This window comes from Protopterus annectens, chromosome 9.part0 (assembly GCF_019279795.1).
Source record: "Protopterus annectens isolate FY-2018-M chromosome 9.part0, PAN1.0, whole genome shotgun sequence".
Classification (NCBI taxonomy): domain Eukaryota; kingdom Metazoa; phylum Chordata; order Ceratodontiformes; family Protopteridae; genus Protopterus; species Protopterus annectens.
Window position 1 is genome coordinate 799,765,254 of NC_056743.1, and position 12,386 is coordinate 799,777,639.

The 12,386-nt window shown below is 39.2% G+C and overlaps 1 protein-coding gene across 1 annotated transcript in view; it reads right to left on the reverse strand.

Annotated features, from left to right (window-relative positions):
* Positions 1-12,386, reverse strand: part of SLC4A8 (solute carrier family 4 member 8) — a 1,419,216-nt gene that overhangs the window by 680,457 nt on the left and 726,373 nt on the right. The window contains exon 5 of the mRNA XM_044082169.1: positions 10,658-10,818. Coding sequence (XP_043938104.1) covers positions 10,658-10,818 — 161 coding nt within the window. The remainder of the gene's footprint in view (positions 1-10,657; positions 10,819-12,386) is intronic.

Genomic DNA, 12,386 nt, shown 5'->3' on the forward strand with positions numbered 1-12,386 from the left:
CACTAGTATAGTCCTTTCAATTAGAGACTTGTCTTTTATTGGTTTGACTGTTTCTTTGTAATATTATTTAATTGCTTTCTTTCTGTATTGAGAATGTCTGATGAAGTGGTGTGAGAACTGTGAAAGCGCTTATTTTGTTTTACCTTGTTCTATTGTATATTAAAAATTGGTTTTATTTTAAGCCTTGCAGGCTTGTCACTTTTTTTTATTTTTATTTACTTGCTTTTATTGTACCGTTCCAAGTTGAGTTGTTATTTATTTTTTACTGCACTGATATTCTTATATCATCTGAAAATGTTTTGACCACTTTTAGCTGTGCTTAAAGTTCCTCATCTGATAAACTACATAGTTTTAAATCATCCTCAAAAAGAAAATGAGAAGTCTTTATACTTTATTGTTTTCTGGGAGCCAAATTGTCCCCATGACCTAATCTGTTAAGTAGACAGCTTAATGGGTTCAGGGCAACACAAATGAGCAGCGGTGACAAAGACTCACCCTGGAATATCTCCCTTTGAAATTTTATTCCTGAAATACTAATTTGTCCTTTATCATGGCTTAACTGCAAAGTGGTCTGCCACGGTTTCATGGTCACTGTAATGTAACTGATCAGTGTAGGATGTATCTTATACATTTGTAAGCACACTTATCCATGAGTGTGGGATGCTGTCAAATGCTTTTTTGTAGTCTATCCACACCATAGTTAGATTCTTCTTCTTTTCACCATTCTCCATTATTGCTTTATATAACAACAAATGATCCTTTTTTTCATATGACTTTCCTTTGTTAATCTTTTGTTCTATTGTCATGATTGAATTTTCTTCTAAATGACTATAAACTCTATTCACATCAATTCCTGCACATAGTTTATGCATCATTGGAAGTCAGGTTATTGGTCTATAGTTTTTAAGATAGCATACAGGTTCGCTCTTAAGTAGGAGTATTGTTTTTCCTGCTGTTAACCAGATTGATGTGCGTTTGGGGAGCGCATATAAATAGTTCTTACTCATGGCTAAATCTTCATGTAAAGATGTTAATACTTTTAACCAGAAGTTAGATACTGCAGCTGGGCCTAGGTTTTTCCATTTAGGAGCTTTTCTTAATTTTGTTTCAATTTCTCTGGCCATTACTTACTTCATCTCATTTCATATGCTGTACATTTGAACTTCTTATTCTTTCCTTTACATCTTCTGTCCCTTCAGCATCTTCTTCAATATTCTCCAAAATTTGCCTTATTTCCTCTTTTTTTCTTTTTGGTGGTGTTTCAATTCCTTTTGATTTGTTTCCTAATTCTCTATAAACCTTTTTGGGTCATCAATAAATTGCTTATTTTGTACTTTTCCTTTATAGTTATCTGCATGTCTTCTAAGTTTTTCTGCCTGTGCTGATATCTTTAGTTTATTATTTGCAATAATGTACAATAGATCATGATCTGTTCTGATACTGATGCTTTTGGAACGACTATATATTGTATTTTTGTTGATCCGTTTGCACTTCTATACTCTTCTAATAAAGCCACTTCTTGTCTTAATTGCTTTATAGTTTTCTGTATTCAATACTTTCATGATGGCATTTGATTTCTCCCCTTCCTTTCCCTTACTGCCCTGTGTTTTGGTAATAAGACTTTGTTATTAATTTAGCTGCAGATTATAAATCCTATTTACTTCTGTTATAGCGGATGAATTTCTATGAACAGTCCTGATTACTGTATTTATTTGTTTTATCAAACTTCTAACACTCTGTGTCTTATAGACTTTCTGTAGACTATTTCTTTCATAGGTTCATAGGTAGGTACTAGGCTATCTGCCCTAGGGCATTTATAAGCCTAGCCAGACTGTGTTGGCTTTCGCCTCCCTTTTAGATTAGATTCCTGAGCCTCTGTCCAGCAGGGCAATAGAAGTGATCCCAGGAGAAAACTTACGATTTCCCATCCACTCATCAAGATTTCTCTTGAAGAGGGTCAGCGAGGAGCTCTGCCTAACATGGACTGGGATTCTATTCCAGAGTGCGGGAAGCCTTTGGGATATGAATCTATCCCTCCAGCATGTCCTATTTATTGTTGTGCTAAGGTTTAAATCCCTGGAGCGTGTAGCTCTAATGGATCTGTTTTTCTTGAGGTGGAGCATGTCCAACAATTCCGGGTTAGACATGGCCTTGTATGTCAGGCAGAGATCACCTCTGAGTAGGCGGTAAGCAACTGCGTAGAGCTGGAGTTTCTTTAGTCGAGCTGCATAGGGCATTTGTTTGAGGCCCATGATCCTCTTGGTGAGGTATTTCTGAGGTCTCTCCAGCTGTTGCAGGTGTCGGGTAAGGTACATCCCAAATGGGGCATTGAACTCAATTATGGGCCTGATGAGTGATGAGTAGAGGGGCACAATGACCTCTCTTGATCTACATGTGAACCCTTTTGTGATTAGGTGGGCTATATAGAAGGTTTTTCTAACCACTTTGGCAATGTGATTTTCAAAGGAGAGGTTACTATCTACTTGGGTCCCCAGATCCCTGATTACTTCTTCCGTAATTAGTGGATTACCTCCTATATGGTAGTTTGTGGGCACTTTGTTTTTCCCAAAGGGGATGACTATGCATTTTTTTGCATTTAGCTTGCTTGAGGCCATGGTTCTGACACCAGGTATCAGTCTTCGTAAGGCCCTTCTGCAGGATGCTTGTGTCAGCCAGAGAGTCGATTATGGCTCCCAGTTTGCAATCATCTGCGAACTTGGTCAGCCACAGTCCTCCCGTGTTTGCCTGTACCTCAGAGAAGTATATACCGAACAAAAGGGGTCCCAGGACTGATTCATGTGGGATGCCACTTGTAACTGGTTTAGAGTCGGACATGGCACCTGCGACTCTGACCATGTGAGTTCTATCCCTGAGCCAGTTTGCAACCCGTCTTGTAACATATGGGTTGATATTTAAGCTGGTAAGCTTATTTATGATACCAGAGTGGGGTATTGTGTTGAAGGCCTTTGCGAGGTCTAGGTAGGCTGTGTGGACTACCTTTCCCTCATCTAAGGCTTTGGTAACTGTTTCGAAGAAGTCAACTAGGTTTAAGAGGCAAGATCTGCCCTTAACAAAGCCGAATTGGGTAGGGTCCAGAGTTTGGAGGTTCCCAATGTTTATGAGATCCATGATGATGTGCTCCATAGCCTTGCAGATCAGGCTAGTCAGGCTTATAAGGTGATAGTTCCCGAGATCCATTGTGGTGCCACCTTTGTGGAGTGGGATCACTGTTGCTGTACGCTATTCTTTGGGTACATAACCTGTGGTAAGGCTGAGTTGGAACAGTGAATTCATGTGAGGGTTTAGTTAGTTTTTGGAGTTCGTGTAAGACGCAGCCTGGGATACCATCTGGTCCCATTGATGCTGCTTATTTTTACTTTGGAGAGGGCTGCTTTCACCTGTGTGTCTGTGATGTCTGGGGGACTGCATTCTTCTGGGATAGACACAGGCCCTTTTGGGGGGGGAAGGGGGGGAGTTTGCACTGAACCTGTCTGCCAGGATGTTGGCAATGTCTGTGGGTTCAGTGTATTTAGTGCCATTTTGCACCAGCTCAGAGCAGATCTGAGAGCTGCCACCCAGATTTTTGACGTAGCTAAAGAACGCCTTGTGATTATCTTTAGAGTCTTTGGCGATTTTTCTTTTGAAGCTGGCCTTTGATGATTTTATGAGGGATCGAAGTTTCTTGCTAGTACTGATCAAGGATGCCTTCCCTTTTTGGGATTTTACCTTGTCATGTAATAGTTTCCTCCTTCTGTTGTATAGCTTATTTATGGCCGGGGTCCACCAGACTGGTCTCCTGTTCTTGGAGGTGTGAGTCTTGGTTTTACTTGGGATGGCATGATCCATGCATTCCTGTAGGTGCTCATAGAGTGCATTTGTAAAGGATTCTGCGGTTTGGGTAGCATTTTCCATTAGCCTGGGGGCTTTGAAACTTTGCACCCCGGTCTTGAGAAGTGTGAAGTTTGCTTTTGCGAAGTTTTTCACAGTGATTTCCTTGTCTGGGGGTGGGGTCGGGATGTGGATGTCCATTGTGATAAGTTTAGGGTCTGATCTTACCAACGCGGAATTTACCTCTGGTGTGGAACATTGAGCCCCCATGTTGGTGATGACCAAGTCCAATATGTTGTCCCCTCTTGTGGGAGTGGTGACCAGTTGTTCCATGGCATTTGAGTTTATAAACTCCAGGAGCCATTGGGCAAAAGAGTTGGGACTTGAGTAGTTTTCCCAGTCAATGTTTGGGTAGTTGAAATCCCCCAATATCATGGTGTTTGGTGAGACCTTCATATTCTCCAATGTTCTCAGAAATGCCGAGTGGGGATCCTGAGACAAGGTGGGTGATCTGTAGCAGGCTATGAACTGAAAAGCAGTATTACCTACTGTTAGTTGCACATGGATGGTCTCCGCTGCCTCGTGCAGTGCCACTAACCTGGAAGTGTGGGTATCCTTGATGAAAATGGATACTCCTCCGCCTTTAGTATTCCGGTCCGAGTTCTGGGGCTGAAAGGAATGGTATGAGTTGAATCCTGGTAGTTCTGGGGTGCTCTTTGGAGCCTTGAACTAGGTTTCTGTTACTGCACAGATATTGATTTTCTCTATACTGAGGAGTGCCTCGAGTGCATGCATCTTGAGGTTTAGACTTCTGGCGTTGAGTAGCATTACCCTTAGTTTTTTGTTTCTGGTATTGTCTATGGAGGTGGGTTTGTCTTTTGAGCCTTGCCTAAAAAAGGCACTATGGGGGTGGCAAGAGCCTTAGCCAGTATTTGAAAGCCTAAGGGTGACAGGAGCAAGCTGTCCCTGGTGAAGCAACGTGGCTTGTCCAGCATGTCATCCCAGGCTGACAGACACTGGATCCCCTTTGAATGACACCAATAACTTAGCCAATTGTTAAAATTTATCATTTTGTCTTTATACTGCGGCATCATTCTTGGTGAGTGCAATATGCTACTCAGGGTCAGGGTCATACCGGCCTGGGCTACATGATTAGAGAGCTCCTCTATGTCTCTTTTCATGTAGTCCAGGGAGGTACATCTCAGGTCATTCACACCAACATGGACAATGACAGAGTCATATTTGTACCTGCTGTGGAGTGACCAGAGTGCCTGTGTTATGTGGCGGATCCTGGCTCCTGACAAGCAGCTTACAGTGACCCTCTCCTTGTTCAGTCTGGTGAGTGGGACATCAGTGTGCCTGACAACAGAGTCTCCAATTACTAGTGTATTAGGTGTGTTATTTAGCCTTAGGGGCTGCGACTGTGTGGCACACTTACTTCGTGAAGTATGCGATATGTGTAAGTTGTTGTGGGGTAGCGGTTGCTTGGATGCCTGCTTTGGAGGTCTCTGCTGCTTTCGCAGATTTTTATTTAGAGCCTCTAAGTATGTTTTTGTGAGTTTATGTGTCTTGTTTGCTGGTGCGTTTGGTCTATGTGAGACTGGTTGTGTGGTGCGAGTGGTTTCCTTTTCCTCCTGACTGAGCCAGTCTTGGGTTGAGAGAGCTCGGCCTCCAGTTTGGCTGTATAGTTGCATCTCTCACAAATATTTGAGTTTGATGGAAGAAGGAGAGGGTTGTCTGTGTACATAAGGCAATTGTAACATTGCCTCAAGATTTCCAGATTCACCAGCTGGACTGGAGAGTATACCTGAAACTGCACTTTGGACATGCCTGGATAGTTTAAAGAACCGGTTTGTTGATTGACCGGAATGGACGAATAGGGAACCTTGTACTTCTGGATTGATCTTAATATGTCGATCCATCTCCATTAAATCAAGCAGCTCTTCCCTTAGATCATTTTCTTCTAAACTGAAGGCACATTCTTTGTTCTCCATTTCATGTGGGCATTCTACAGAAAGTTCTAGAGAATCTTCCTGCGCCATATTCTCTTCAGTTTCATCCTGTGTCATCCATTGTTCTTTCATATGGAAGCTCACTGACCTATCACTCCACAACATTGACTGTGTCAGTGTTGCAACAGTTTCCTCTTTCTTCCCTTGCTGTGCAACTCCAAATGAACTTTTGTACTAGTTTCCTGCTGAAGGCTCCAAAATATCTTCATATGGCAACTGATCAGATGTTTCCAACTCCACTGGTTTCTCCTTAATTTGGGGATCCATCATTCCCCCATTCCTTGTGAAGCCTTCACAATGTGACATCAGACAACCTTAGTCCACTGTAAGGTATTACTGTGCTTTCTTTTGACTGTTTCTTACAAATATTAAGTAGAATAGCAGCTGCTAGTCCTTCATCATGTACTACAAGTGCTTCTGAATTAAATTAACATTAAGATAGGATTAACACAGGAAGTACAAGCAAAAAGACAAGCTGTGCAGTGTGATCCAGTGTCCTTCCAAAGGTGAAGCAAAAGTGCACACACTAGCCAGGGTCACATACATAAGTAATAAATATTTGATTTACACTATAACCTACATTCAGCTCATGATAATTCTAGACACAGCTTAACAAAAATTCTTCATCAGTACTTACTTGTATAGAAAAAAAAGTTAATTTATGATTAATCCATTCCATGGGTAGGTTACCTAACTATATTTATATTAATTAAGGTTACATTGTTAGCTAATGTCACCCTAATAAAATGTATCAAAACACTACATAAGATTTGCACAGACAACACAGTAAGAGACACAGCAAACTAAATTAATTATGCTGTAAAAATTATTCCTGCTGAGGTTGTACCAAATGAAATGCTATGAATGAGCACAAATACACTAGCACAAATTAATTCATTAAAGTTTAACTGTCAGCTGACTTTAGCTATGGAATAAAGGTTTACAGTGCTTTTTGGTTTATTATATCTACTGCCCCTGCATCATTTAAGCATGCATAGTGCCAATATTTCAAACTCCCCCAGCTTTTCTTATTCCATCATTATATTATTGTTAAAAAAACCCTTAAAGGATGCATATCCACAGTCCAGCAATAAGAAAGCATTACAGTTTATAAGAAAGCAGGACAAGTTTTCTCCTGACTTTTTCTGACAATAGAAATTGTGTTTAATACAGAATTTACAAAATCAGAAACATTCACAAAGGTGTATTTTCTCTATACATTGAAAAGCTGTAGTTCTAAGTAAACAGTAAATATATATTATACAACGACCCCCCCATTAATTTTCCAAAATGTGCACGCTGATTGGTCAGTGTGCACGTTGTAAATCAGAGTTATAGTAATGGAAAAAGGTCCAGTCGCCCGGATTTTTTCCATTAGTATAAATTTTTTTTTACAGCAATGGAGAACGCAAGATCTCCGTTGCTGTTTAGACACTGTCTCGCTATGTTAAAGGAGTTTAACATAGCGAGACAGCTTTAAAAAAAGTAACGGAGATCTTCCTATCTCCGTTACTTTTTTTAAAGGTGTCTTGCTATGTTAAATGGGTTTAACATAGCGAGACAGCTTTAGAAAAAGCAACGGAGAATCTCCGTGAAGTAGTTTAATGATCTTAGAAATTAAGTAATCATCATTGAAAACATCAGCTGTTCCTTCTGGTGAGCAATGGGGGTTGGAGTTTAGTCATCCATTTCAGCCAGCTTCTAGTATTTTAGATATGGTGTCGCAGACTTGTCTTAAATTGTTGCAGCATCTGTTCTGCATACTGGAGTAATAAAGTTTCTTATCAAGTTTGATCTGACATTTGGCTTTATTCTGTATGTATTTATATTGCTGAAGATTGTTTTCTGTTTTACTATTGAGACATGCCCTCCAGGCTTTAACTCTATTACTCTTTAACTTCCTGGTGGTGGCAGTAAGTCAAGGATCAGGGTTGTTTTGCACTCTTTTAAGCTAAGGGGACCATGCTGTTTAGTATTTCCATAAACATCTTATTAAAATTGATCAGCATCATCTATTGGTAAAGTTTTTAGGATGTTCCAGTTGTGAGATTGTAGTGAGGTGTTAAACAGTTCAGGTTCAAAGTTGTTTATATTGTGAGTTGATTTATATGTGTGTTTTCTTGGAGTTGTATGATATTCTCATGTGACATATATGGGCAGATGGTCACTAACTGTACTTGTTAAGGTGCCATGGGAGCTTATATTGTTAGGCTGACTTGTTAATAACGAGTCTAGGGTGGTAATTCGACTATTTTTCAGGTTGATTCTTGTGGGATCAGTGATAAATTAGGAAAAATTATATAGGTTTATACTAGAAATCATTATCTCACAGGAGAGACTTGACCAGTCGATGTTGACATCGCATAGTTGTCTCTCTATGTACATTGAGGGATAGCCAGGATAGAGTGTTCTCCACTGTGCTGATATTGTGTCCAGGAGGGATATAAAGGGGTGCCATACATATTATTTTGTGTATGGTTAGTTTTAAGTTAGTTTGAACCACTGGGGAAGGACGGTATAGTTGATGAGAACGGTGACAGGCTTATGATACTGTGGTAAATTATTGCTTCTCCTCCTGCTTTTTTATTTAATCTGTCAGCCCTAAGGATAGTAAAGCCAGGGGGAAGTATTTTTGTGTTATTGATATTAGATTTAGCCAAGATTCTGTTACTGCTAATATGTCAGGGGAGTAAAATTTTTATCCACGTGTGTAGTTCTGGAATTCTGTATACAATACTTCTGAGATTCATATGGGATTGATTTTTTTTTTCTGTTGTTATTGTTTATTTTCTGGGAAGAGGAACTTTGGTTATCAGGTAGGATAGATTTATTATATGTGGGGCAACATTTTTTTCAAGCACCTTTATTGAATTATCACTTGTAACATAGGCAAACTTACATTCATATAAAAGCAGTCAAACTATATTAGCATAAAAAACATTATACTTCATATATTGCTATATATCATATAACCTAAGCAATATTACATACATTATTCAATTCCTGCACTTTTTTTAAGAAACATCTTTATTAAACCATCACTTACTATAGTGGGGTAACTTGGGACCTGAGAAGGTCCAGGTTTGGGGTGAATGTCATCTACTAGCAGTAGATTCAGTACTTTACTTGTCTAGCTCTTTATTTTTAGCAGCTAATGATAGTACCTTTGAACCTTTTTTGGCGGTATGGAGTATTTTAGGTTTAATTTATATAAGTAGTGGCCTACATTGAACTGGATGCATGCAGGGGTTACATTGTAATCATGTGTCTTTTGGTAGTAGGTAAATAAGTCAGGAGATGTACATTAGCTTAATAATATGACTATGGGGTAACAAATGAAGGAGGAAAAAGGACCACACCAGATACAGATACTCAAAACAGTTCCAATTAGTGCTTCAGCGTTTGCAATATGACTATGGGGTAAGTTAGAGTAAGACAGAGCATCATGGTGGAGGTGGGGAGTTTCGGGTATCGGGAGTCGTATAGGATAGCATATTTAGATGGCAAAGAGTAGGGTATTGATGTCAGTTATAGTACTGAAGCATACACTGCAACCTCTTAGTGCAAGAAATCAGGACAAAGACTAAAATAATAGGGGGACAAAGGCTGAAATATAGGGACACATTTTAAATATTGCTCTTATAAGCTTATAAAGTTATTAGACTAGAAGAAATTGGTGGTAGCATGCATTTTTGAAGGATATGAAGTCAGAACCTCAAATGTATGTCATTATTTAGTGACTTAAATCTTCAGTGATTTGCCAGAAAACCACAAATTTTATGAGGAACAGGCCAAAACTATGAGGCAAAAATCTGGATATTTTGCCAAATCTGGACAATTGATAAGTATGTACTGATGAGCTGTAAGAGGTAATTATTGGCTGGTTAGGTTTTGGCAGAAGGAAATTGTTCTGGACTGATATTATTATTCTGGGGGCAGGCCAAAGTATTAGTCAATTCTTATAATGTGGTGATGGAAGTTTCTATTATTGGTTAGTTAGGTTTTGGTGGGAAGAAGTTGTTGTGGATTGGTACTGTTATTGTGTGGGTGGAGCTAAGGTGAGAATAAATGTAGAAGAGGTAAGGTGGGTGGGAATAGGGTAGAGGCTACAGTAAGCCTTAGCATAATAAGGGCAAACAGAATGGGTTGGTTGCCCAAAAAACAATCTGAGAACGTTTCCTGACAATAGATAAGTGTTTAGCTAATACCTGTACTACACAGAATCCTTTTTATTCAGTTTAACTTTTATTTGTGATGTTTATCTTTAATATTGTTAGAGGTAGTTTCTTTCTATTCATCAAGGAAGTATTTATGTTACAGCTGCGTAACTAAGGTAAATTACAGAGATGGGGGATGATGCACTATTAATGGAAGGGTAATTAACAGACAAATTGTATTTGAAAAAGGCACTTTTAACTGGAGCCAGAGTCTTTAGTAGAGACAAGGGGTTGGTGCTGATCACGTTCCAAGTCATGTGTGCATACCCTTAGTGGTCAGTACATCAATAGTTAAAACACCCATAAAATTATTATAAAGACTGAAGATTATTTGTAGCACTTATTTAAAAACTCTGACATAGTAAACTTATAATGTCTTGCCAAAATTATGTAATGCATGCCCTTTTATGTCTTATTCCTTGTCCTAATAATTCAGCTCATGAGCATTTTCTTAATATTATGCTGATATGTTTAATATTCGGTAATTAGTATTCCAAACTTCAATCAGCTTTATTTGAGTAAGAGCCAGACACATAAACTTCAATAAATATGCTTCTGAAATGCTGCCACTAATACAAAATTACTTAATCTCTACAATACCTGCAATTTCTTCAAAGGTGTTAGCTCGCATATCCAAAAGGACAGTTCCATTGATGATGCAGCTGCGTAGCTCAAAGAGGCTGTGTAATGAAAGTGTTGCAACATATGGCTTACTCCAGCGTTCACCACCATCCTCTACATCTTCTTCAAACTTCAACCACCTAATGCCACAAAAGGATTATTATCTCAGAAGCATATGACTATGGCTTAAAACACATTCTTAGTGGCTAAATATTAAGTGCTGCTTTATACATAGGGAAGATCACAGTGTTGAGTGCATACATATGCTAATACATTAATGTAGCTATTTAATTTAAAAGAGAGATTATATGGTCTCTCATATTCATTATACATCAAAAATTAAGTATTTTAGAAAAAGTAGGTAACACTTTTGCCTACCAGTGCAGAAATATCAAAGCTAAGGAAACAATATAAAAATGTTCTTCCATGAACAAAGGCTCAGATCTTTATACTCCCCATATTTGTGCTTCTAAAGAATCACAACCAGACAAGGAGGAACTGTGAACCTCAGATAGGCATACAAAAATAGCTGAGAATATTGCATCATCCTGTACTTGAATCTATATAAGAAGTTTAAAAAACTGGTAGAGGGTCACATAGTCTGAGAAGCCAGAGCTCTTAAATTTCACAATTCTGAGGACTCTCTATCTGAACATCACACCGACTGCTTTCAAGAACAGAGCGGCCACTTTAGAATAAGGATTATTAAGTTATGAAATAATATGCTGTAGTGGGAAAAATAAGAGGACCCAGATAAAAGAACCAATGGAATGAATTTTCATTTTTCAGGGATTCAGGTTGGGAATTGAATGTTTTGCCACTCTAAAATGTACTTGTGTATTTCTAGGAAATCTTGAAATAAAAACTGAAAAACAAGATAGAAAGAAACAGTAAAAAGGCAGAAAAAGCTTTAACTCCTATGTCTATGCTGCACCTATGGCATAGCGGGATAAACCCCTGGCTACAATCTAGGTGACCTGTGTTCGATTAGCATCTTGGGCAGCTGACAGACTGGCAGGGATGGATGGACTTATCCATCCTGGGGGGAGAGCATGAGTGTCTGTACACAATGATTCCTGGTGGAGACCGGGTACATCACCAGAGGAGGCATGTTTACAGGTGGCAGTTGGGACTGACTGAGCTGCAGCGGAGGTGCAGCTATATGCCAGATACCCCCAGATTGTATGCCCATTTAGGGCTGTACCATGCTGCCACAAGGGGAGGGCAGATACAGGGTAGACCAACAGGTCCCCCTGGATGGAAAGACAGATGTGCCGAGCCTCATTCCCTGTCCATGGAGATATGGAGGAGCTGGTAGGCCTGACATGGATGGGGCATGAGGGCTGGAACAGTAACAATGAAGGAGGGGTGGGGGGAGGAAACAGCGAATAAAAAAAATACTCACATGGCTATGAATACATATATATGAAAATATTTAATTAATCAATTGGTTAATTAATTTTCATTTTGTCAGCAGGGTCAGCACTATTAGACAAAGCCCAGTTTCAGAGGGGACTTACCTAGAAACAATACTAACTGAAGTAAAATCCACAAAAGCTTAACGGCTTAAAAGCCCTGATCTGTTCAAAACAATAAGATACAAAATCTCCAGCAAAAGCTATGTAGCAGAAAATAAAAAGACCATTAAAAACCTCTTTAATAAAAATTGTTAAAAATATGATAAGCGCTTTCATTTTACATCAAAAAT